The sequence below is a fragment of the Pristiophorus japonicus genome, chromosome 5 (assembly GCF_044704955.1).
Source record: "Pristiophorus japonicus isolate sPriJap1 chromosome 5, sPriJap1.hap1, whole genome shotgun sequence".
In the NCBI taxonomy this organism is placed as follows: Eukaryota; Metazoa; Chordata; class Chondrichthyes; family Pristiophoridae; genus Pristiophorus; species Pristiophorus japonicus.
In genome coordinates, this window is record NC_091981.1 from 203,585,486 (window position 1) to 203,611,928 (window position 26,443).

A 26,443-nucleotide genomic window follows, 5' to 3' on the forward strand; every position below is an offset into this window, starting at 1 on the left:
TACAGGGCCTTGGTGAGGCCACACTTTGAATACTGTGTACAGTTTTGGTCTCCTAATCTGAGGAAGGACATTCTTGCTATTGAGGGAGTGCAGCGAAGGTTCACCAGACTGATTCCCGGGATGGCAGGACTGACATATGAGGAAAGACTGGATCAACTAGGCTTATATTCACTGGAATTTAGAAGAATGAGAGGGGACCTCATAGAAACATATAAAATTCTGATGTGATTGAACAGGTTCGATGCAGGAAGAATGTTCCCGATGTTGGGGAAATCCAGAACCAGGGGTCACAGTCTAAGGTTAAGGGGTAAGCCATTTAAGACCAAGATGAGGAGAAACTTCTTCACTCAGAGAATTGTGAACCTGTGGAATTCTCTACCACAGAAAGTTGTTGAGGCCAGTTCTTTAGATATATTCAAAAGGGAGTTAGATGTGGCCCTTACTGCTAAAGGGATCAAGGGGTATGGAGAGAAAGGAGGAATGGGGTACTGAAGTTGCATGATCAGCCATGATCATATTGAATGTTGGTGCATGCTCAAAGGGCAGAATGACCTACTCCTGCACCTATTTTCTATGTTTCTATGTTTGTAATTTTATGCTCTCTTCTGCACTACTTAATATGCCACCAATATTTGTCTCATCGGCAATCTAGGAGACATGGCTCTCGATTGAGTTATTTAAGTCATTAATAATTATTGTCCCCAATGCAGTTCCTTGTGAGAAACCGCTAATAACTTCCTTCTAATTTGAGTATACATCCATTGTCCCTACTCTGTCTTCTACTGCCTAACTAATCTAACCAGGCCAATAATTTGCCTTCAATTCCATGAGCTTTAATTTTAAGCTAACAGTCTCTTATATAGAACCTTATCAAATGCCTTCTGGAAGTCCATATAAACTACATCCATAGACATTCCCCTCTCTACTACTTTAGTTACTTCCTCAAAAAAGTCAATTAGGTTCATTTAACATAACCTACCCACTACAAATCCATGTTGGCTCTCTCTAATAATGTGTTCAGTCATTCTGTCCTCGAATATAGATTCCAATAACTTTCCTACAACAGATGTTAGACCAACAAATCTGTAATTTCTTGGTTTCTCTCACCTGCACTTTTCTTAAATAATGGAGATACCTTTGCAATTTTATAATAGAAAGGGATAATTCCTGAATCGAGAGCCCTTTGGAAAATTACAACTCGCATTAAAAAGGAGAAACAAAAGACACAGAGGATTGGGTGAGACAGATAGCACTAAAGCAAGAAATAGTAAGGTATTAGGTGGGGTCAGACTAAAAGAGAACACAGGATTGTCTAAGATAGGTTTCCAGTGTATTTATGTGAACGCACAAAGCATAGTAAAGAAGATTGGTGAGCTGCAGGCGCAAATAGCCACATGGGAATATGATGTTGTGGCAATAACGAAAACCTGGCTCAAAAATGGGCAGAATTGGGTATTAAATATTCCTGGATATTCGGCTTTGATGTTTTTGGGGCAATAATGGCAGCGGGGCAAGAAAGTTAACGCCCAGGAACAGTTGGTGCCTCAGTAAGTAAGTATGGGCAGCTGGGCCCTGAGTCAGGGGACGCAGCTCTAAGGGAGGCATTGTATACCTCTCTTAGGGCGTTAGGATGGGAAACCCCCAAGTTAATGAGCTGGGCCTGGAGTGGTCCGAGAGACACCTGCGGGGAAAAAAAAAACTTTAAAAATACCACAAAAACATTCCCAAAACATTTCCCATGTCACCACAACACAAATTACCAAAAAAATTAAAAGAACAAACAATCGCACTTACCTTCGGAGTCCATTACTTACCTCTTCGCTTGTCAGGTTCGTTGGACCGCCTGATTTCCCAGGCGGTCAGTGCAAGGCACGCTTTGTGACATATGGGTCAGGCTGAAGTTCAAACTTGCACCGGTGCAGCTAAACCGGACCCGAGGATTGCTGCGGGGCACTGGAGGCTGACCGCCTGGACAAAAAACCTCACCACCGCCATTGCCGCCGCTCCGGGGCGAACTGTGGAGCGCAGAAGACCCGAAAACCCAGCCCAGGGTGTTCAGGAAAGATAGGGAAGTAAAGATAAGAGGTGATGTGGCAGTATTGGTTAAGGAGAATATTACAGTGCTAGAGAGAGAGGATGTCCTGGAAGGGTCAAGGACAGAATCTATTTGGTTGGGGTTAAAAAAATAATAGAGGTGCCATTACACTACTAGGTGTATTCTATAGGCCACCAACAAGTGGGAACAAAATGGAGGAGCATATTTTCAGAGTAATGTCAGAGAGATGCAAGAACTGTAGGTAAGTTTTTGGGTTTTGGCGATTTCACTCGCTTTTGGGCAATAATTGTGCTGAAATTTTTTTTTTTTACTGCTGAGTTACCGTTACCGCCAGAGCGCGCAAATTTCGGAAAACAGTGACGATCATTAGCGATAGTGATAACCCTGGCGTTGCACAACAGAATTTGTGCGTCGAAGCCAAAATCTGTGACCCAAAAATAATCAGACCTTCTGCGCATGCGCAAATTTTTAGATTTTTTCTTTACAATTTTTTTTCTTCTTCCCACGCTTCTGGTCAGCTGTCGATTGCAAACGCTAATGCAGGCAGGAAGTGCCCGCGCATGTGCAGTACACTCAAGGCTGAATCAGCCATTTTTAAATTTGATTCACGATGGAAGGAGACGGTAGCAGGCAGAAAGTGCAGCAGTGAGGCAAACGAGGCCCTTGTCACTGCTGTTGAAAGCAGGTGGGCAGAATTAAACAGGAGGGGTGCAAGTAGACCCCTCCCAGCGGTTTAAAAAAAAATTGGGGCCAGTAAAGCTGAAGAGGTCTCCTATATTGACGCCATCTGAAGGACCCACAAACAGTGCCGCAAGAGATTTAATGACCATTGCAGGGTTGCTAGAGTAAGTATTATTTTTATTGATGCACTTCTTCATTACTTTAATTATAAATTTGACACTCTATTTGTTTCATGCTGTTGGTATAGGTAGGCTTAGTGTTGCACCTTATTTGCCATGAATGATCCTTACACATTATTAAGATTGCTTTCGGAGATCTTAAAAGATGTTTCTGCACTTCGATGTCTTCCTCGTGAACCATGTGCAACTTCCAGGGCCATTAAACAGAGGACTGGACTAAATGCACACAATATGGCATAAGTACTTTGGTGGCTATCTGTGTGTGCCACAAGAGCAGATGGGCTCTCTGGTAACCATTCCCATTGTCATCTTTGCAGGGAAAGATGTCCCACAACCGTTGGGAGCAGCGGCGGACAGACAGCGAGCCACCCCGAAGCATGCCTCTGACAGACATTGAGGAGAGAGTGGCTGGTCTGATCGGTGCCTCAGGGAGGTACTGACCCCCACCTCTGCCCGTTCAATAGTGAGGGTATGTCCTGCACACTCCATGGGCTGGATGGGGCAATGTGATGTAGTGTCTGTGGACTAGGGTTGGGACAATGTCATGCAGTATCTCTGGACTACATATAATGGAGTAGCGACGGTCCTTCAAATGAACCTGTGCTATGTGACCTTACTTATGTCACCCTGGCCCCTACCCTGCTGCTAACCACTCATCTGTTGTTTTCTATTTCCAGATGAGGAGTCGCAAGTGTCAAATCCTTCAATGGAAGCCTCCACCTCAGGCCGTCGTGTCGGGGGGGGGAGAAGGAGAAACTTGAAGGAGAGGAACAGACGGAGCAGCCTACTCTGGAGGGTGGGGGGAGGGGGGGGGGTACTGATGACAACTCTTTTTCCTCCGGACAACACCTCGTCCGAGGGTGAAACATTCTTGGGCTTTCAGCCATCCGAGGCCCCGGGTACAAGTGGTGTGCAGTAACTCACTCCCAGGGTTGAATCCCATATGCTGTCTCTCTGGAGGGTGAGTTGGCAAAGCTGACAGTCAGGCGGACGCACAACTGGACATAGAAACATAGAAAAATAGGTGCAGGAGTAGGCCATTCGGTCCTTCGAGTCTGCACCACCATTCAATAAGACCATGGCTGATCATTCCCTCAGTACCCCTTTCCTGCTTTCTCTCTGTACCCCTTGATCCCCTTAGCCATAAGGGCCATAGCTAACTCCCTCTTGAATATATCCAATGATCTGGCATCAACAACTCTCTGCAGCAGGGAATTTCACAGGTTAACAACTTTCCGAGTGAAGAAGTTTCTCTTCATCTCAGTCCTAAATGGCCTACCCCTTATCCTAAGACTGTGTCCCCTGATTCTGGACTTCCCCAACATCGGGAACATTCTTCCTGCATCTAACCTGTCCAGTCCCGTCAGAATCTTATATGTTTCTATGAGATCCCCTCTCATCCTTCTAAACTCCAGTGTATAAAGGCCCAGTTGATCCAGTCTCTCCTCATATGTCAGTCCAGCCATCCCGGGAATCAGTCTGGTGAACCTTCGCTGCACTCCCTCAATAGTAAGAATGTCCTTCCTCAGATTATGAGACCAAAACTGAACACAATATTCCAGGTGAGGCCTCACCAAGGCCCTGTATAATTGCAGTAAGACCTCCCTGCTCCTATACTCAAATCCCCTAGCTATGAAGGCCAACATACCATTTTTGCCTTCTTCACCGCCTGCTGTACCTGCTTGCCAACTTTCAATGACTGATGAACCATGACACCCAGGTCTCGTTGCAACTTCCCTTTTCCTAATCTGCCGCCATTCAGATAATATTCTGCCTTCGTGTTTTTGCCCCCAAAGTGGTTAACCTCACATTTATCCACATTATACTGCATCTGCCATGTATTTGCTCACTCACCTAACCTGTCCAAGTAACGTTGCAGCCTCTTAGCATCCTCCTCACAGCTCACACTGCCACCCAGTTTAGTGTCATCTGCAAACTTGGAGATATTACACTCAATTCCTTCATCTAAATCATTGATGTATATTGTAAATAGCTGGGATCCCAGCAACGAGCCCTGCGGCATCCCATTAGTCACTGTCTGTAATTCTGAAAAGGACCCATTTATCCTGACTCTCTGCTTCCTGCCTGCCAACCAGTTCTCTATCCACGTCAATACATTACCCTCAATACCATGTGCTTTGATTTTGCACACCAATCTCGAGTGGGACCTTGCCAAAAGCCTTTTGAAAGTCCAAATACACCACATCCACTGGGTCTCCTTTGTCCAACTCTACTAGTTACATCCTCAAAAAATTCAATAAGATTTGTCAATCATGATTTCCCTTTCATAAATCCATGCTGACTTGGACCGATCCTCTCACTGCTTTCCAAATGCGCTGCTATTTCATCCTTAATAATTGATTCCAACATTTCCCCCACCACTGATGTCAGGCTAATTACCCGTTTTCTCTCTCCCTCCCTTTTTAAAAAGTGGTGTTACATTAGCTACCCTCCAGTCCATTGGTGATCCAAAGTCGATGGACTGTTGGAAAATGATCACCAATGCATCCACTATTTCTAGGGCCACTTTCTTATGTACTCTGAGATGCAGACTATCAGGCCCCGGGGATTTATCGGCCTTCAATCCCATCAATTTCACTAATAATTTCCCACCTAATAAGGATATCCTTCAGTTCCTCCTTCTCACTGGACCCTCGGTCCCCTAGTACTTCCAGAAGGTTATTTGTGTCTTCTTTCGTGAAGACAGAACCAAAGTATTTGTTCAATTGGTCTGCCATTTCTTTGTTCCCCATTATAAATTCACCTGAATCCGACTGCAAGGGACTTGGTGGGACTGTCCAGGTAGAGCGTCCAGCTCACCTGACAGCTCCTCGAGGTATTGGGTAGGAGTCCTGCAAGCAATGCAACACTATCTGCGACCATGACGGAGGTCAGGTCGCAAATTGTACGTGCGAGCCGCGAGACCTGCAAGGCTGTCAATGCCCACGTGCAATTGATGGCCTCCATCTTTCACATTGCAGTCCCACCCAGACCCACATCATCTGTGAGTGGTGAAGCTGAGCAAGAGCCTAGCCACTCAGAAGCCGGGTCTTCCATACCCCGAGCTTCTTCAGTGGATCCACACATGGCGTCTCCATTGTCTCTCCCCCCCCCCCCCCCATACAGCAGGACTCTGGCCACCTTGCTACACGAACTCTTGGTGCCAACTTGAATAGGGTCATGATGCAAGGGGGTCGGGGGGGGGGGGGGCGGGGGGGGACGAGCTAGACGTAAAAGATGTTCGGTGTAGGGGTTGTTGTATTGTTGTTGTTATTTTATAAAAGTTTAAAAAGTTTACAAATTCTGTTCAAGTTCAAATTTTATTTAAGTTTCAAAATTACGTTTGACAAGTTTACAATGCTTATTGAATTATTTTGTTCACCTTAACCATTCCTGTGTAGTGTCTCATTTGCAGAATAAGAGGGAGAATAGTCAACATGGTGGACTAGAATGACCAGGTAACGGTCAAACATGCCGTTCACTCTTCAAGCCAAGCGTTGATTTATGAGCTGCTGTAGCAAGGCTTTTGCAGTGGCGAAAGCTCCACGAGGCCCCCTCTGTGGTGCTGGTAGTGGTGGGTAGTGGTGGCATGGGTTCCTCGCCAGGCTCCTCCTTCCCTCTCTCCTGAGGTGGTCCTGCAATCTCCATTGACAATCCCTGTCCTCTCATGATGGCTAATTTGTGTGGCATGCAGCACACCACAATGAACTCAGAGACCTGCTGAGGGAGCCTCCAGAGTGATCCAAGCATCAGAAGTGCTGCTTGAGCACTCCAATTGTCTGTTCGACGATGTAAAGGGAAGGAAGGAGGGGCGGTGGAATAGCTACATTAGTTAAAGGTAACATAATTGCAGTAGAATAAAAGGATGCAACTAGCAGCAAGATAGATACAGAATCCATATGGATGGAGTTAAAAGATAAGAAGGGATCCGTCACCCTAATAAGGGCATACGATAGACCACCAAATAGTGGCAGGGAACTAGAAGAAGAAATATGTAGGCAAATCTACAAGCAAGCATAGAATAATCATGGGAGATTTAAACTACCTCCCAAGTAAACTGGCAGACAGAAGTAGCATAAGGAAAAAAGGTTATCGAGTTCTTAGTGTATACAGGGCTTCTTTCTCACTCAATATGCAAGATGTCCAACAAGAAAAGAATCACTGCTGGATCTTGTAATGGGTAATGAACCAGAACATGTAGGAGAAATAAGAATAGGAGAGCATCTTAGGAGTAGTGATCATAACAAAGTAAGGTTCAAGATTAGGATCGAGAGTGACATAAGTAGGACAAAGACGAAGGTAATAGATTGGAAATGAGGATGGAACTAAAGAAGGTAAACTGGGAGAAAATCTTGCAAAAACAAAGACAGAAAAACAGTGGAAAATCTTTCAAAGTGTAATCAATAGAGTTCAAGAGAAATGTTTTCCACTAAAAGCCAAAAGCAAGCAAGCTAATTATGGGGCACTGTGGATGAATAAATAACTAAAAAGGGAATAATTAAATCTAAAGAAAAAGACAGACAAGAAGTACTGAGACACTAAAGGAGAGGACAAAAGGGAATATGAGGAACTTAGGAGAGATGTTAAAAGACCCATCAAGAAGCAAAAATAAATTACAAAATGAAAATATCAAGCAATATAAAAAGAAATAATAAAGTGTTCTATAGACACATAAATAAATAACAAAGGAAAAATTAAAGTAAGGATAGTGCCACTAAAGGATGAGCAACAAACACTCACACGTAATGACAGAAATGCCAGAAGTATTGAATAACAACTATGCCTCAGTTTTTATCAAATTAGAAAACAAGAAACAAAATCGACATTTCACTAGAGGATGACCTCAAAAAATATTAATACAGCTGGGATAGAAAGGGAGAAAATAATTGAAAAACTAGCAAACTAAAAAAGAATAAAACTTTATATATATAATATATATATATATATATATATATATAAAGTTCCATTAGAAGAGTGAACTAATTTTGTTCCGATATACAAAAAAGAGATAGAACAAACCTGGGAACTATAGACCAGTCAGCTTAACATCAGTTATAGGAAAGATACCGGAATCTATACTAAAACAAGTGTTAGAAGAGCATCTGGAGACAGAAAATATAATAAAATACAGTCAGCATGGATTTCGAAGGGCTAAGTATTTTGGACAGACATCATTAATTTATCCTATTCCTATCTCCATCGTACACCAAGCAGATGGACAAGTGGCCTGCCCTCTCAAGCATCGGAAGGAAATAAGTAAAAGCAGCCCAAATTAACTTTCACTCTAGCATCATTTTATTCTCAGCAGCCCTTTCCCTCCAATGTCAGACGCTCCACTTCCTCTCGGGGACAGGACTGGGGCGGTAAGCACACGAATGTTGCAGCGTTACACAGCTTCTCCGCAAAGCACTGACGCAAACACAGGGCCCTCCCCTTCCGTTAAAGGGGAGGACACGATGCGAGCTGTGCAGTGGGGCGAGGAGCAACCGCTACGCCACCGTGGATGCAGGGTGCTGTGGCCGCAGCCCGGCACAGAAGTGGAATGCCGGGCTGCACCATCGTGGCATGGACCCCACGAAAAAATTACAGAAGGCCGGACCGGTAAGTTGGCTAAGAGGATAAACTGGCAGCGTGCGCCTCCCCTTTAAATTTCGCCCCTTGAGCAGAGTGCAGTCCAGTTCGCGACCCGCGAGGCTGACACTGACATTGCCCATGGCGGCCTCGCAGGGCGCTGCCCAATTACCCAGTGGAGCTAAAACGAATCGCTGCACACGCCGATGACATCATCACCAGAGGCACAGCGACCCGGGCGCTACCGCTTTTGGGTCTCTGCTAACTCCCATGAAATTGTGCGCCCGCACCTCCGGGCAAGAAATCGTTTGCGGAGGTGCTAACGGGTGTCGCAAACCATGCAAATTTCTCCTCCAGGGAGTTTTTTTTTAAAAAGAGATGCAAAGCTATGGTTTATAACTAAAAAGGCTACATCTTTTTGAATTTTTCGAACAGCTAATGGCGGCCTTAATTTATTAAGATGGTAATTGTTATATATGTAAACTTGTATTTACTCTGTACAGCCACCAGAGAGCTCATCCCCTGGAGTCCCAAAGGATCCCATAATCCCTTGGAGCACAGGTATTTAAGGAGGCCTCACAGGTTGGAGAGGCACTCTGGAGACCTGCAATAAAAGACTGTCACACTTTACTTTGAGCTCACAGTGTTCAGTCGGACTCTTTCTCCATACATAACAGCAATTACCTATGCCGTGGCAGGTAGTTATGCAGCATGGTACGGCCAATGTCCATGGTATTGGCACCCTCGCTGACTATAATGCAGTCTTCTGGTAGCAGTGCCTGGATGTTGTGGAAGACAGTATAGTAGTTCATAGGCAGAGATTTCTGTGCAGCCAAGGCCTGGAATAGAAAAGTTTAGATTCATTAGGTAATGATCACATTTGGTATAAGATGACAATTATGCAAAATAAAACTTATCATGGTTAAGATGTTACTTCGGAGATTATTAAGGATTGCATTAACTAATGGCTAGTGTTAGTGTTATAGGGTACGGTAGCACAGTGGCTACGTTACTGGACTAGTAATCCAGAGGCCTAGACTAATGATCCAGAGCTGCAAATTCAAATCCCACCACGGCAGCTGGGGAAATTAAATTCAGTTAATTAAATAAAGCTGGAATAAAAACCCATCTGGTTCACTAATGTCCTTTAGGGAAGGAAATCTGCTGTCCTTATCTGGTCTGGCCTATATGTGATTCTAGACCCACAGCAATGTGGTTGACTCTTAACTACCCTCTGAAATGCCCTAGCGAGTCACTCAGTTGGCTTACCACTTTTTCAAGGGCTATTAGGGATGGGCAATAAATGCTGGCCTTGCCAGTGATGCCCATATCCCATGAACGAATAAAAAAAAAGTTTGGCTCAGCTGGTAGCATGCTTGCTGGAGTGTTAATGCTCTGGGTTCGAGTCCTTGAGCATATAATCTAAGCTGTACTGAGGGAGTACAGCATTGTCACAGCAGCCATCCTTCAGACGAGATGTAAAACCAAGTCAGTTCTTATGGCTCAGATATGCTGTGTGCTGCCCAAAATTCCTCCGACAACTATCATTGGCAAAAGATGCAAAATGGCAACATAACCAATCACTAGAATTCAAACTCATTGGTCAAGAAGTGCTTTGAGATGGGGCTATATAAATGCAAGTCTTTCAATCCTTCTTTGAATGTTAGCTTGGATCAGTTGGACACCTGGTAACATCTGAGTCAAACAGTTTTGGGTTCAAGTCACATTCCAAAACCTGAGCACATAATCTGGATGACAACTAATTATGGAGGGCAGGTGACTGTGTTGTCAGAGGTGCAGCCTTTCAGATAAAATGTTAAACTTAAGTCTCAGTGCCTGTTCAGGTGAACAGAGTAATTGTCAACCTTAGTGGTTATAATACTGGACCAGCAACCTAGAGGTCAGGAGTTTAAATCCGACCATGACAGGTTGTGAAATTGAATTCAAGAAGCTCGTTCATTTAAACGACCATGAGAGTAGATGGATTGTTGTTGCAATCCAACGGAATTACTAATGCCCTTCGGGGAAAGGACTTGACACTACTATCTGATCTGATCTGCATGCAACTGCAGTCCCACGTCACATAGCTGACTCTTAATGTCCTCAGGGCATCTCGAGATGGGCAATAAATATTGCCTTGCTGGTGTTGCTCACGTCCCAAAAACAAATTAAAAAGACGTTAAAAATCCCATGACACTATTTGAAGAGTAGGGTTTTGGTGGTGTTCAACACCACCAAAAACAGATTAAATGCTCATTAATCAGTGCCAGTTGTGTGATCTTGCTATCTGCAGTATGACAGCCACATTTACCTGCATAAATGTTCCTAAGAGAAGTGATGAGGTACTATATAAATCCAACTCTTTTCTCCTTTTTTTGTTGATTAGATTGGTTATGTTAATTGGAAGTACAAATACTTTTGTTTTATTGCAAATGGTACCCATTTGGGATATTACACAGTTCACAGATTAATAACTGCTCTAACTACCTGTCAGTGGAAATCCCTGCCTTTCACAAAACACTTCCCATCTGGATTACCAAACTAGCCAGAACAACATAGCAGGCTGATTAGCATCTACTAGAGAAAAACAGGTCACTACTTCAGGTGTAATCCTTCATCATTACTCATTTCTAACAAAAGGTTATGCCCGAGATATAAAGCCTTCAAATGATCATTAACTCACTGTGCAATCCTAACATTTTCAGGTTGGTTTTAAGATTTCGAACATTTGTGTTTTTTCCCCATTTCTAGTCAGAATATCATCCTGATATTTTTACATGCATCTTGTTTCTTAAGGCTAACATACTGGCCCTGAAATTCCGGTCGGAGGCCTCTTTCGGACGAACGCCTCTGACCGGAGAATTTTTACAAATTTATCTGGTAGTCCCGGAGGAGCCTGCAATTCCGCTGGGGAGGCCTTCACTTCCCACGCTTCGAAGCGCACTCCCGTCCTCCAGGTTCCCACGCAGAAGGTGCAGTCACGTGTGACTACTCAACCAATCAGGTGCAGTATTCCACAGCTTTCTCATTAATAGCAATGAGAACTCCGTATCTACGAGTTCTCATGGCTATTGAGGAAAAAAAAGCAAACACACTGAACATCACAATAAAAAATAAAAAACACACCTCACATAATTAAAATTAATTGAAATTAAAGTAAATAAATGTATTAAAAGAATAAATTCTGATTTTTTTTTTAAAGTTTTTTTAATTATGGTTTAAAATAAACATACTGTAGTGGGCAGGGTTTTTAAACAATAAAATGTGCCTTTTTAAATTTAATTTTATTATGTTTTTGTATGTTTTAAAACTCTTCACCTGTAAAAGTAGGCTATGCGCCTGCTTTTATCAGGCACAGGAGTTTTCAGGATATTTGGTGGGCAAGATATGGGTAAATACCGCAATCTTGCCCTTGTGAATGTCTTCGCTCCCGAGATATGGAGAATCTCGGAAAAGCCAGTTTTCAGCGCATGCGCATTGTACATACTCAGTATGGACCCGGGGAGGCTGGAATTTCCAGGCCAGTGTCACTATACCTCTCGCCAATATTGTTTGTTTAAAAAAAAATCACAGAATAATCTCCAGAACGTTCTTGCTTGAAAAAAAATTAAGTTGCCAATCAAAATTTGCGAAGCGCTTTAATTTTAGTCTTAACACAAAGTATAAAAGTGCCAGTCAAACCCACAAATTAAAAATAAACTGAATAATCAAAGCAAAGCTCACATTTTAAATGATGATCCAATTTAAATAGATCAAAATCTTTAAAGATGGAATTATCCCATCAGTCCTCCTCTCCTCAGAAATGCAGCACTCTGCTACTGTGGAGCACTTCACCCAGTGATCCAGCAAAAAACACAAATGAGGTTTCAATGTCACTCAAAACTGACACTTCAATCATGACTGATCAGGCTGCCATTAAGAATTTATTTAAGTCAGTCACAGTTTAAGAAATCATATCATCACAGGCAGTCCCTCGAAACGAGGAGGACTTGCTTCCACCCCAAAAAGGGATAAGTTCACAGGTGTTTCAATGAAGGACCTAATATTCCGGATCATGAACTACATCCTGAAGGGTGGAAGATGCCTGTGCGTGGATTTTTTTTTAACGTGTGGTGGCTGTTACACACCAGCCACCACACGGGCTTGACAGAGTCTTGGTCCAGTGGCAAAAATTACCCAAGACGACTGGAGACCAGCTCTGCTTAAGAAATGTAACCACATTGAATGGCATAAATGATACAAGTCACATCTTTCCGTCAGTACGCAGAACTGAACGACTCAAGACAATCATATGCAATTTTACTGTTATTTAATACCTTGGATACTTCTTCATTGCCTTTTATTTTCTCCCTCAGGTACAACCACCATTCACAGTTGGGTGGGTAAGTCCATGGGTTAATCCTGAAGCACTCCAATAACTGAAAAACAAAAGTCCCAGTTGCATTGCGGAATAAAGGAAAAACTAAATTAATACATGGTAAATAAATTAATCACGGCACTGCCTCGTGTTGATTTTTTAAAATATATGTAAACAAGATGGTAACAGAAGTGAGACGTGAAAGACTTCAGAACGTGTTCCACATAGCTCTCTACTACACTGCAACCATTGACAATACAACAGTGACTGACAAATGTTCACAGTGCACAAGTGGTAAATGTTGATGCAAGAATGTGATCAAAAATTATAACAGGAATACTGGGGACAGGAAATGTGCACCAGAGGCAAGAGTATAGATATATACATAGCTGTATAAATTCCTTGTAGCTACTTGGTTGTGCCATGCAAATCATACCGACTTTCGACTGGAGGGGGACAGATTCTGTACAAACCAATATGGTCTTTCAAACTGTCAGATCTCATGAGCCTGGTTACTTGCAGAGCAGTACTTTATAAAGTTTATAATGTGTGAAAATGTAATTACCTGCCATTTATACCATCAGCTGCCTCTGCCAATTCATTTCCTTCCCCTAGCCCACCAGGCCAAACTTTCTCAAAAGTTTCCCCCTGCCCTAGCCCTGAACTGACATTTTTCTCCAGTTTCTCTCCGATCTTCTCTCATGACCTTTCCGAGCTCATCCTGTCCATGAGACCCACTTCTTGCTTTCTTGAACCTATTCCCACCAGACTGCTGACCACCCAACTTCCTTTTTTGGCTCCCATGTTAGCTGACATTGTTAACGGTTCTCTCTCCTCAGGTACTGACCCCTCTCCTCATTCGGATGGCCATGGAAAATAGGAGCTGAAGGGTCATATGGGGATAAGATTATGTGAAACGAGCAGCAATGAGACACGTCTGCACCTCCCTTGCAGGGTTGCGATGGCGACGACAGCTCCTGGCTGGGTGTGACGGGGATCCTCCTACGCTTCCTCCTCCTCAGGTGGTACTGTTGGCTCGACCTCATGAAGGCCAGGTTGTGCAGCATGCAGCAGACCACCATGAATATGGAGGTCCGTCCAGGAGAGTCAGGCAATGGAACCTCGCTTGAGGATCCCAATGCAGTGCTTGATTATGCACCTGGTGCCAGAATAGGCATGCTCAGCCGTTGTCCTGGGGTCCCGAAGTGCAGTCAGCAGCATGGTGGACAGGGGATATCCCTTGTTGCCAAGCAGCCATCCACAATTCTGATTTGGCCCGATGAAGAGGGTGGACACACTGGTCTGCTGCAGAATGAATGAATCATGGCTGCTGCCTGGACACCTGGCATCAACTGCCAGGTCACACACCATCTGCACATTGAGGGAGTGGAATTCCTTCCTATTGAAGACTTCGGGATGGTGCTGTGGCACCCTCAGGCCAACGTGCGTGCAGTCAATGGCACGCTGCACCCTGGGGAACCCTGCAGTCCGGACAAATCTGGCCTGCCGCCCCACCTGCTTCTCCCTGGTCATCGGGAAGGAGACATAGTCGGCTCTTCCCCGATATAGAGCATCAGTCACCTGCCGGAAGGAGCGATGGGCAGAGAATTGAAAGATGTTGGCTATGTCTGCAGGCGCAGAGTGTAAAGACCCCGCAGCATAAAAGTTCAGAGCTATGGTGACCTTGGTCTCAACGGTCAGCAAGAGACCTATAAAGGCCCAACGCGGTGGCAGTCGGGAGCAGCGTGAGGAGGTGCGTCGCTGAGTCGGGAGCAGCGTCGAGGAGCTGCGTGGAGAGGCCAGCCGGTGCAGCTACAGGGAGAAGGCAAAAAAGAAGTAGAAAGTAACAGAAAGGTGACATCACAGCCAAGGAGGTAAGTGATTGTCTGGTGATTGGTGAGTAGTTTTTCTTTTTTCTTTTCTATATCAGTGAGTAAACTTTAGCATTGTTGTTGCCAATTTAAGTGTATCTAAGGGTTAAGTCATGGCAGGAGAGCTCAGTCACGTGATATACTCCTCCTGTACCATGTGGGAACTCAGGGACACTTCCGGTGTCCATGACGACTACGTGTGCGGGAAGTGTATCCGCCTCCAGCTCCTGACAGACCGAGTTGTGGAATTGGAGCCGAGGGTGGATTCACTCTGGAGCATCCACGATGCTGAGAATGACGTGAGTAGCACATGTAGCGAGTTGGTCTTACCGCAGGTGAAGGGTCCACAGCCAGATAGGGAATGGAAGACCAGAAGGAAGAGCAGTGCAAGGAAGGTAGTGCAGGGGTCCCCTGCAGTCATCCCCCTGCAAAACAGATACACCGTTTTGAGTACTGTTGAAGGGGATGACTCATCAGGGGAGGGCAGCAGCAGCCAAGTTCATGGCACCGTGGCTGGCTCTGCTGCACAGGAGGGCAGGAAAAAGAGTGGGAGAGCGATAGTGATAGGGGATTCGATTGTAAGGGGAATATATAGGCGTTTCTGCGGCCACAACCGAGACTCGAGGATGGTATGTTGCCTCCCTGGTGCAAGGGTCAAGGATGTCTCGGAGCGGGTGCAGGACATTCTGAAAAGGGAGGGGGAACAGCCAGTTGTCGTGGTGCACATTAGTACCAAAGATATATGTAAAAATAGGGATGAGGTCCTACGAGACGAATTTAAGGAGCTAGGAACTAAATTAAAATGTAGGACCTCAAAAGTAGTAATCTCAGGATTGCTACCAGTGCCACGTGCTAGTCAGAGTAGGAATTGCAGGATAGCTCAGATGAGTATGTGGCTTGAGCAGTGGTGCAGCAGGGAGGGATTCAAATTCCTGGGGCATTGGAACCGGTTCTGGGGGAGGTGGGACCAGTACAAACCGGACGGTCTGCACCTAGGCAGGACCGGAACCAATGTGCTTGGGGGAGTGTTTGCTAGTGCTGTTGGGGAGGAGTTAAACTAATATGGCAGGGGAATGGGAACCAATGCAGGGAGACAGAGGGAAACAAAAAGGAGACAAAAGCAAAAGACAGAAAGGAGATGAGTAAAAGTGGAGGGCAGAGAAACCCAAGACAAAAAACAAAAAGGGCCACTGAATATCAAGGGGCTGCAGGAGGGGTCAAAACTAAAAATCATGGTTTAAAAACTAGTATTAAAACACTCTACCTAAACGCACGCAGCATTCGAAAGAAAGTAAATGAGTTGACGGCACAAATCATTACAAATGGGTATGATTTGGTGGCCATTACAGAAACGTGGTTGCAGGGTGGCCAAGACTGGGAATTAAACATACAGGGGTATCTGACGATTTGGAAAGATAGACAAGAAGGGAAAGGAGGTGGGGTAGCTCTGTTAATAAAGGATGATATCAGGGCAGTTGTGAGAGACGATATTGGCTCTAATGAACAAAATGTTGAATCATTGTGGGTGGAGATTAGAGATAGTAAGGAGAAAAAGTCACTGGTGGGCGTAGTTTATAGACCCCCAAATAATAACTTCACAGTGGGGCGGGCAATAATCAAGGGAATAATGGAGGCATGTGAAAAAGGAACGGCAGTAATCATGGGGGATTTTAACCTACATATCGATTGGTCAAATCAAATCGCACGGGGTAGCCTGGAGGAGGAATTCCTAGAATGCATACGGGATTGTTTCTTAGAACAGTATGTTGCAGAACCTACAAGGGAGCAAGCTATCTTAGATCTGGTCCTGTGTATGAGACAGGAATAATAAACGATCTCCTCCTAAAAGATCCTCTCGGAATGAGTGATCACAGTATGGTTGAATTTGTAATACAGATTGAGGGTGAGGAAGTAGTGTCTCAAACGAGCGTACTATGCGTAAACAAAGGGGACTACAGTGGGATGAGGGCAGAGTTGGCTAAAGTAGACTGGAAACACAGACTAAATGGTGGCACAATTGAGGAACAGTGGAGGACTTTTAAGGAGCTCTTTCATAGTGCTCAACAAAAATATATTCCAGTGAAAAAGGGCGGTAAGAGAAGGGATAACAGCCGTGGATAACCAAGGAAATAAAGGAGAGTATCAAATTAAAAACCAATGCGTATAAGGTGGCCAAGGTTAGTGGGAAACTAGAAGATTGGGAAAATTTTAAACGACAGCAAAGAATGACTAAGAAAGCAATAAAGAAAGGAAAGATAGATTACAAAGGTAAACTTGCGCAAAAGATAAAAACGGATAGTAAAAGCTTTTACAGATAAATAAAAGTGAAAAGAGTGACTAAAGTAAATGTTAGTTCCTTAGAAGATGAGAAGGGGGATTTAATAATGGGAAATGTGGAAATGGCTGAGACCTTAAATAATTATTTTGCTTCGGTCTTCACAGTGGAAGACACAGAAACCATGCCAGAAAATGCTGGTCACAGGAATGTGGGAAGGGAGGACCTTGACTAGGGGTGCAGTGCTGGACAGGCTAATGGGACTCAAGGTAGACAAGTCCCCTGGTCCTGATGAAATGCATCCCAGGGTATTAAAAGAGATGGCGGAAGTTATAGCAGATGCATTCGTTATAATCTACTAAAATTCTCTGGACTCTGGGAAGGTACCAGCGGATTGGAAAGCAGCTAATGTAACGCCTCTGTTTAAAAAAAGCGGGCAAACAAAAGGCAGGTAATAATAGGCCGGTTAGTTTAACATCTGTAGTGGGGAAAATGCTTGAAGCTATCATTAAGGAAGAAATAGCGGGACATCTAGATAGGAATAGTGCAATCAAGCAGACGCAGCATGGATTCATGAAGGGGAAATCATTTTTAACTAATTTACTGGAATTCTTTGAGGATATTACGAGCATAATGGATAGAGGTGTACCGATGGATGTGGTGTATTTAGATTTCCAAAAGGCATTCGATAAGGTGCCACACAAAAGGTTACTGCAGAAGATAAAGGTACGCGGAGTCAGTGCAAATGTATTAGCATGGATCGAGAATTGGCTGGCTAACAGAAAGCAGAGAGTTGGGATAAATGGGTCCTTTTCGGGTTGGAAATCGGTGGTTAGTGGTGTGCCACAGGGATCGATGCTGGGGACCACAACTGTTTACAATATATAGATGACCTGGAAGAGGGGACAGAGTGTAGTGTAACAAAATTTGCAGATCACACAAAGATTAGTGGGAAAGCGGGTTGTGTAGAGGACATAGAGAGGCTGCAAAGAGATTTAGATAGGTTAAGCGAATGGGCTAAGGTTTGGCAGATGGAATACAATGTCGGAAAGTGTGAGGTCATCCACCTTGGGAAAAAAAAACAGTAAAAGGGAATATTATTTGAATGGGGAGAAATTACTATATGTTGCGGTGCAGAGGGACCTGGGGGTCCTTGTGCATGAATCCCAAAAAGTTAGTTTGCAAGTGCAGCAGGTAATCAGGAAGGCGAATGGAATGTTGGCCTTCATTGCGAGAGGGATGGAGTACAAAAGCAGGGAGGTCCTTCTGCAACTGTATAGGGTATTGGTGAGGCCGCACCTGGAGTACTGCGTGCAGTTTTGGTCACCTTACTTAAGGAAGGATATACTAACTTTGGAGGGGATACAGAGACGATTCACTAGGCTGATTCTGGAGATGAGGGGGTTACCTTATGATGATAGATTGAGTAGACTGGGTCTTTACTCGTTGGAGTTCAGAAGGATGAGGGGTGATCTTACAGAAACATTTAAAATAATGAAAGGGATAGACAAGATAGAGGCAGAGAGGTTGTTTCCACTGGTCGGGGAGACTAGAACTAGGGGGCACAGCCTCAAAATACGGGGGAGCCAATTTAAAACCGAGTTGAGAAGGAATTTCTTCTCCCAGAGGGTTGTGAATCTGTGGAATTCTCTGCCGAAGGAAGCAGTTGAGGCTAGCTCATTGAATGTATTCAAGTCACAGATAGGTAGATTTTTAACGACGAAGGTAATTAAGGGTTATGGAGAGTGGGCGGGTAAGTGGAGCTGAGTCCATGGACAGATCAGCCATGATCTTGTTGAATGGCGGAGCAGGCTCGAGGGGCTAGATGGCCTACTTTTGTTCCTAATTCTTATGTTCTTATGATCCTGAGCCTTGTGTGAGGCTGCAGGTCTTGGCGCAGGACATTGCAGAGCTCACTCAGTTCCTCCTAAATCTGAGCCTTCGCAAACATTGATAATCACCGAGCTCCAGGAAGGAGAACTGACGTCGGTAGACCCTTTAACGATCGGGCCTCCTTCCCCCAGGTCTGTGCTGGTCACCTCCCATGGTAGCTGGCTGATCGCCTTCTCCTTGTTCCTCCTTATGTTCGGGAGCCTCTGCAGGCTGTTGCTGGCAAGGCTCTTGGCCCAGTATGTGGTGCGAGGGGTCAGCATACCTTATCCACCTCCCCACGCCATCCATCTCCTGGCCACCCTCTCACTGTGGAGGTCTGTGGCCTTCTGCAGGTCCTTCTCTATGTTGGGCAGCCATGGCTGCTGCCTCACTTGCCCGCTGCCTCTGTACCCGTTGCTGACGGTGCCGCCATCTCCTGCGTGCCGCCCTGCGCCTCACAAGGTGGACAAGGTGTTCCCCCTGCCAACACTGAGCCCATTCGCTGTGAAGGCTGGACCCTCACAAGCAGGCCTCTGTGGAGCAGACAATGAGGCCTACAGGACTCCACTAATCAATGAGTTAAAAAAACTTCTAAACACTCAAAAAGTGATGAAAAGTACTCTGCACGTTTAGCAAATACATAAAAACCAACAGAAAAAGTTTTGACCAAAAATACCCGATCGCAGTAATCCTTCGTTGTCCTCTTCCAACGGTGTCTATTAGCACGACAAAGTGCACCGACCCAAAAAGCTGGCGGGGGCACTGTCCCAAAAAAAGCTGGGGTTTTTATACTGAAAGTGGCAGTGGCATGCACCCTGATTACGTCATTATGGCCGCAAGCCCCATACCGCAGCGAAAGTCGACACCGCACCTAGAACTCCGACGCAGAATATGCATCGTGGGGGCCAATCGACCAGAACGCGGTCACTAGATTTTGCCGAATGGCTGCCGCAAACCCGTGTTAACGGGCCTTCCCGGGACCCTGAATTTCGTCCCTAGCAGCAGTTTCCACATGTACACTGACGACACCCAGCTCTACCTCACCACCACTTTTCTCCACCCCTCCACGGTCTCTAAATTGCCACACATCCAGTTCTGGATGAGCAGAAATTGTCTCCAATGAAATATTGGGAAGACCGAAGCCGTTGTTTTTGGTCCCCGCCGCAAACTCCGCCCTGGCCACTGACTCCATCCCTCTCCCCAAGATCTGTCTGAGGCCGAACCATACTGTTCGCAGCCTTGGTGTCATATCTGACCCTGAAATGAGCTCCCGATCATATATCCGCAGCATAACTAAGACCGCCTATTTCCACCTCTGTGAAATCGCCCATTTCCGCCTGTGCTTCCGCTCATAAGAACATAAGAATTAGGAACAGGAGTAGGCCATCTAGCCCCTCGAGCCTGCTCCGCCATTCAACAAGGTCATGGCTGATCTGGCCGTGGACTCAGCTCCACTTACCCGCCCTCTCCCCATAACCCTTAATTCCCTTATTGGTTCAAAATCTATCTATCTGTGATTTCAATACATTCAATGAGCTAGCCTCAACTGCTTCCTTGGGCAGAGAATTCCACAGATTCATAACCCTCTGGGAGAAGAAATTCCTTCTCAACTCGGTTTTAAATTGGCTCCCCCGTATTTTGAGGCTGTGCCCCCTAGTTCTAGTCTCCCCTACCAGTGGAAACAACCTCTCTGCCTCTATCTTGTCTATCCCTTTCATTGTTTTAAATGTTTCTATAAGATCACCACTCATCCTTCTGAACTCCAACGAGTAAAGACCCAGTCTACTTAATCTATCACATCATAAGGTAACCCCCTCATCTCCGGAATCAGCCTAGTGAATCGTCTCTGTACCCCCTCCAAAGCTAGTGTATCCTTCCTTAAGTAAGGTGACCAAAACTGCACGCAGTACTCCAGGTGCGGCCTCACCAATACCCTGTATAGTTGCAGCAGGACCTCCCTGCTTTTGTACTCCATCCCTCTTGCAATGAAGGCCAACATTCCATTCGCCTTCCTGATTACCTGCTGCACCTGCAAACTAACTTTTTGGGATTCATGCACAAGAGTTTCATGCACAAGGACCCCCAGGTCCCTCTGCACCACAGCATGTTGTCATTTCTCCCCATTCAAATAATATTCCCTTTTACTGTTTTTTTTTCCCAAGTTGGATGACCTCACACTTTCCGACATTGTATTCCATCTGCCAAACCTTAGCCCATTCGCTTAACTAATCTAAATCTCTTTGCAGCCTCTCTGTGTCCTCTACACAACCCACTATCCCACTAATCTGTGTCATCTGCAAATTTTGTTACACTACACTCTGTCCCCTCTTCCAGGTCATCTATGTATATTGTAAACAGTTGTGGTGCCAGCACCGATCCCTGTGGCACACCACTAACCACCGATTTCCAAGCCGAAAAGAACCCATTTATCCCGACTCTCTGCTTTCTGTTAGCCAGCCAATTCTCGATCCATGCTAATACAATTCCTCTGACTCCGCGTACCTTTATCTTCTGCAGTAACCTTTTGTGTGGCACCTTGTCGAATGCCTTTTGGAAATCTAAATACACCACATCCATCGGTACACCTCTATCCACCATGCTCGTAATATCCTCAAAGAATTCCAATAAATTAGTTAAACATGATTTCCCCTTCATGAATCCATGTTGCGTCTGCTTGATTGCACTATTCCTATCTAGATGTCCCACTATTTCTTCCTTAATGATAGCTTCAAGCATTCTCCCCACTACAGATGTTAAATTAACCGGCCTATAGTGACCTGCCTTTTGTCTGCCCCATTTTTAAACAGAGGTGTTACATTAGCTGCTTTCCAATCCACTGGTACCTCCACAGAGTCCAGAGAATTTTGGTAGATTATAACGAATGCATCTGCTATAACTTCCGCCATCTCTTTTAATACCCTGGGATCATTTCATCAGGACCAGGGGACTTGTCTACCTTGAGTCCCATTAGCCTGTCCAGCACTACCCCCCCAGTGATAGTGATTGTCTCAAGGTCCTCCCTTCCCACATTCCCATCACCAGCAATTTTTGGCATGGTTTTTGTGTCTTCCACTGTGAAGACCGAAGCAAAATAATTGTTTAAGGTCTCAGCCATTTCCACATTTCCCATTATTAAATCTCCCTTCTCATCTTCTAAGGGACCAACATTTACTTTAGTCACTCTTTTCCGTTTTATATATCGGTAAAAGCTTTTAGTATCTGTTTTTATGTTTTGCGCAAGTTTACTTTCGTAATCTATCTTTCCTTTCTTTATTGCTTTCTTAGTCATTCTTTGCTGTCGTTTAAAATTTTCCCAATCTTCCAGTTTCCCACTAACCTTAACCACCTTCTACGCATTGGTTTTTAATTTGATACTCTTCTTTATTTCCTTGGTTATCCACGGCTGGTTATCCCTTCTCTTACCGCCCTTCTTTTTCATTGGAATATATTTTTGTTGAGCACTATGAAAGAGCTCCTTAAAAGTCCTCCACTGTTCCTCAATTGTGCCACTGTTTAGTCTGTGTTTCCAGTCTACTTTAGCCAACTCTGCCCTCATCCCACTGTAGTCCCCTTTGTTTAAGCATAGTACGCTCGTTTGAGACACTACTTCCTCTCCCTCAATCTGTATTACAAATTCAACCATACTGTGATCACTCATTCCGAGAGGATCTTTTACGAGGAGATCGTTTATTATTCCTGTCTCATTACACAGGACCAGATCTAAGATAGCTTGCTCCCTTGTAGGTTCTGTAACATACTGTTCTAAGAAACAATCCCGTATGCATTCTATGAATTCCTCCTCCAGGCTACCCCGTGCAATTTGATTTGACCAATCGATATGTAGGTTAAAATCCCCCATGATTACTGCCGTTCCTTTTTCACATGCCTCCATTATTCCCTTGATTATTGCCCACCCCACCGTGAAGTTATTATTTGGGGTCCTATAAACTACGCCCACCAGTGACTTTTTCCCCTTACTATCTCTAATCTCCACCCACAATGATTCAATATTTTGTTCATTAGAGCCAATGTCGTCTCTCACAACTGCCCTGATATCATCCTTTATTAACAGAGCAACCCCAGCTCCTTTCCTTTCTTGTCTATCTTTCCAAATTGTCAGATACCCCTGTATGTTTAATTCCCAGTCTTGGCCACCCTGCAACCACGTTTCTGTAATGGCCACCAAATCATACCCATTTGTAATGATTTGTGCCGTCAACTCATTTACTTTATTTCGAATGCTGCGTGCGTTTAGGTAGAGTGTTTTAATACTAGTTTTTAAACCATGATTTTTAGTTTTCACCCCTCCTGCAGCCCCTTTATATTCATACATATTGTCCCTTCCTATCACCTTGTGGTTTACACTTACCCCAGTGCTACTCTGCTCTGTTGCCTCCGGCCTTTTGCATTCTTTCTTGAGGTCCTGTTCATCTGAACTCTCACCCACTCTAACTAGCTCAGAGCCCTCTCCTGGGTTCCGAATACTCCTTGCATTAAGGCACCGAGCTTTGAAGCTTGCCTTTTTATTACACTGTGACCCTTTAGAATTTTGCTGTACAGTGGCCCTTTTTGTTTTTTGCCTTGGGTTTCTCTGCCCTCCACTTTTACTCATCTCCTTTCTGTCTTTTGCTTCTGTCTCCATTTTGTTTCCCTCTGTCTCCCTGCATTGGTTCCCATCCCCCTGCCATATTAGTTTAACTCCTCCCCAACAGCACTAGCAAACACTCCCCTGAGGACATTGGTTCCGGTCCTGCCCAGGTGCAGACCATCTGGTTTGTACTGGTCCCACCTCCCCAGAACCAGTTCTAATGCCCCAGGAATTTGAATCCCTCCCTGCTGCACCACTGCTCAAGCCACGTATTCATCTGAGCTATCCTGCGATTCCTACTCTGACTAGCACATGGCCCTGGTAGCAATCCCGAGATTACTACTTTTGAGGTTTAATTTAGCTCCTAGCTCCTTAAATTCGTCTTGTAGGACCTCATCCCTTTTTTTTAACCTATATTGTTGGTACCAATGTGCACCACGACAACTGGCTGTTCACCCTCCCTTTTCAGAATGTCCTGCACCCGCTCCGAGACATCCTTGAGTCATCCGCTGCTGAAACCCTCATCCATGCCTTTGTTATCTCTAGACTTGACTATTCAAGCGCACTCCTGGCTGGCCTCCCACATTCTACCCTACGTAAACTTGAGGTCATCCAAAACTTGGCTGCCTGTGTCCTAACTTGCACCAATTCCCATTCATCCATCATCTCTGTGCTCGCTGACCCGTTTCAGCAACGCTTCGATTTCTACGTTCTCATTCTTGTTTTTAAATCCCTCCATGACCTCACCCCTCCCTATCTCTGTAATCTCCTCCAGCCCCAGTAACTCCCAAGATATCGGCACTCCTCTAATTCTGCCCTCTTGAGCAACCATTGGCGGCCGTGACTTCTGTTGCCTCGGCCCTAAGCTCTGGAATTCCCTGTCTAAACCTCCCTGCCTCTTAACCTCTCTTTCCTCCTTTAAGACGCTCCTTCAAACCTACCTCTTTAACCAAGCTTTTAGTCACCTGCCCTAATTTCTCCTTTTGTGCCTCAATGTCATTTATTTTTTTCTTTTAGTACTTCTGCAAAGTGCCTTGGGGCATTTTACTACGTTAAAGGCACTATATAAATACAAGTTGATGTTATTATAGACCTACATCATTTTTAAACTGCTATATTTAATTGAAAATGTCCTAGGATTTTATTTATACTAAATGATCACCTTTATGGATTCTCCGGCATTGCTCATGGACAGCCTGGAGTCAACAGTGCAGTTTTATGATTATTGCTGCTCAACTACAACCTAAACATGGCATGGTTTCACCCATCACTATACTATAGCAAACCAACTTAAAGCAATGCATCATATGACTGACACAAGGTTAAAAATATAACATTTTACATACTGATATAGGCCTTATTGATATATAGAATCTTAGAAATTTACAGCATGGAATGAGGCCATTTTGGCCCATCGTGTTTGCACCAGCCGACCAAGAGCTATCCAGTCTATTCCCACTTTCCAGCTCTTGGTCCGTAGCCCTGTCGGTTACGGCACTTTAAGTGCACATCAAAGTATCTTTTAAATGTGGTGAGGGTTTCTGCCTCTACCACCCATTCAGGCAGCGAGTTCTAGACCCTCACCACCCTCTGGGTGAAGAAATATCCCCTCATATCTCCTCTAAATGTCCCCCCAATTTAAATCCATGCCCCCTGGTTGTTGACCCCTCTGACAAGGGAAACAGGTCTTTCCTATCCACTCTATCCTGGCCCCTCATAATTTTATACACCTCAATCAGGTCTCCCCTTAGCCTCCTCTGTTTCAAAGAAAACAGACCCAGCATCTCCAATCTTTCATGATAGCCAAAATTCTCCAGTCCAGGCAACATTTTTGTAAATCTTCTCTGCACCCTTTCCAGTGCAATCACATCTTCCTTGTAATGTGGTGACCAGAGCTGCACACAGTACTCCAGCTGCGACCTAACCAGTGTTTTATACAGTTCAAGCATAACCTCCTTGCTGTTGTAGTCCATGCCTCAACTAATAAAGGCAAGTATTCCACATGTCTTCTTAACCACCTTATCTACCTGGCCTGCTACCTTTAGGGATCTGTGGACCTGCACTCCAAGGTCCCTTTGTTCCTCTACACTTTTCAGTGTCTTATCATTTAATGTGTATTCCCTTGCCTTGTCAGATCTCCACAAATGCATTACCTCACACTTATCCGGATTGAATTCCATTTGCCACTGTTTCGCCCACCTGACCAATACATTGATATCTTCCTGCAGTCCGCAGCTTTCTTCTTTATTATCAACCACACAGCCTATTTTAGTGTCATCTGCAAACTTCTTAATCATACCCCCAACATTCAAGTCCAAGTCATTGATATATACCACAAAAAGCAAAGGACTCAGCACTGAGCCCTGCGGATCCCCACTGGATACAGAATTCCAGTCACAAAAACACCCATCAACCATTACCCTTTGCTTCCTGTCTCCGAGCCAATTTTGGATCCAACTTGCCACTTTGCCCTGGATTCCATGGGCTTTTACTTTCATAACTAGTCTGCCTTATCAAAAGCTTTGCTAAAATCCATATACACTACATCAGATGCACTGCCCTCATCGACCCTCCTCCAAAAATTCAATCTAGTTCGTCAGACACGACCTTCCCTTAACAAATCCATGCTGACTGTCCTTGATTAATCCATGTCTTTTCAAATGAAGATTTATCCTGTCCCTCAGGATTGTTTCCTATAATTTTCCCACCACCGAGGTTAGGCTGATTGGCTGCAATTACTCAGTCTATCCCTTTCTCCCTTTTTAAACAGAGGTAAAACATTAGCAGTCCTTCACATCTCTGGCACCACACCGGTAGCCAGAGAGGATTGGAAAATGATGGTTAGAGCCTCTGATATTTCCTCTTTTGCTTCTCTTAACAACCTGGGATACATTTCATCCGGGCCTGGGAATTTATCAAAGCTGTTAAGACCCTTAATATTTCCTCCCTCACTATGTTTATCTCGTCTACTATTTCACACTCCTCCTCCCTCC

At 44.7% G+C, this 26,443-nt stretch overlaps 1 protein-coding gene across 2 annotated transcripts in view; it reads right to left on the reverse strand.

Moving 5' to 3' along the window:
- hacl1 (2-hydroxyacyl-CoA lyase 1) overlaps positions 1-26,443 on the reverse strand; it is a 139,033-nt gene that overhangs the window by 28,206 nt on the left and 84,384 nt on the right. For both annotated transcript variants that reach the window (XM_070881236.1, XM_070881237.1), the window contains exons 12-13: positions 12,804-12,905; positions 9,172-9,326 (exon numbers count right to left, since the gene is read on the reverse strand). In XM_070881236.1, the coding sequence (XP_070737337.1) occupies positions 9,172-9,326; positions 12,804-12,905 (257 nt within the window). The remainder of the gene's footprint in view (positions 1-9,171; positions 9,327-12,803; positions 12,906-26,443) is intronic.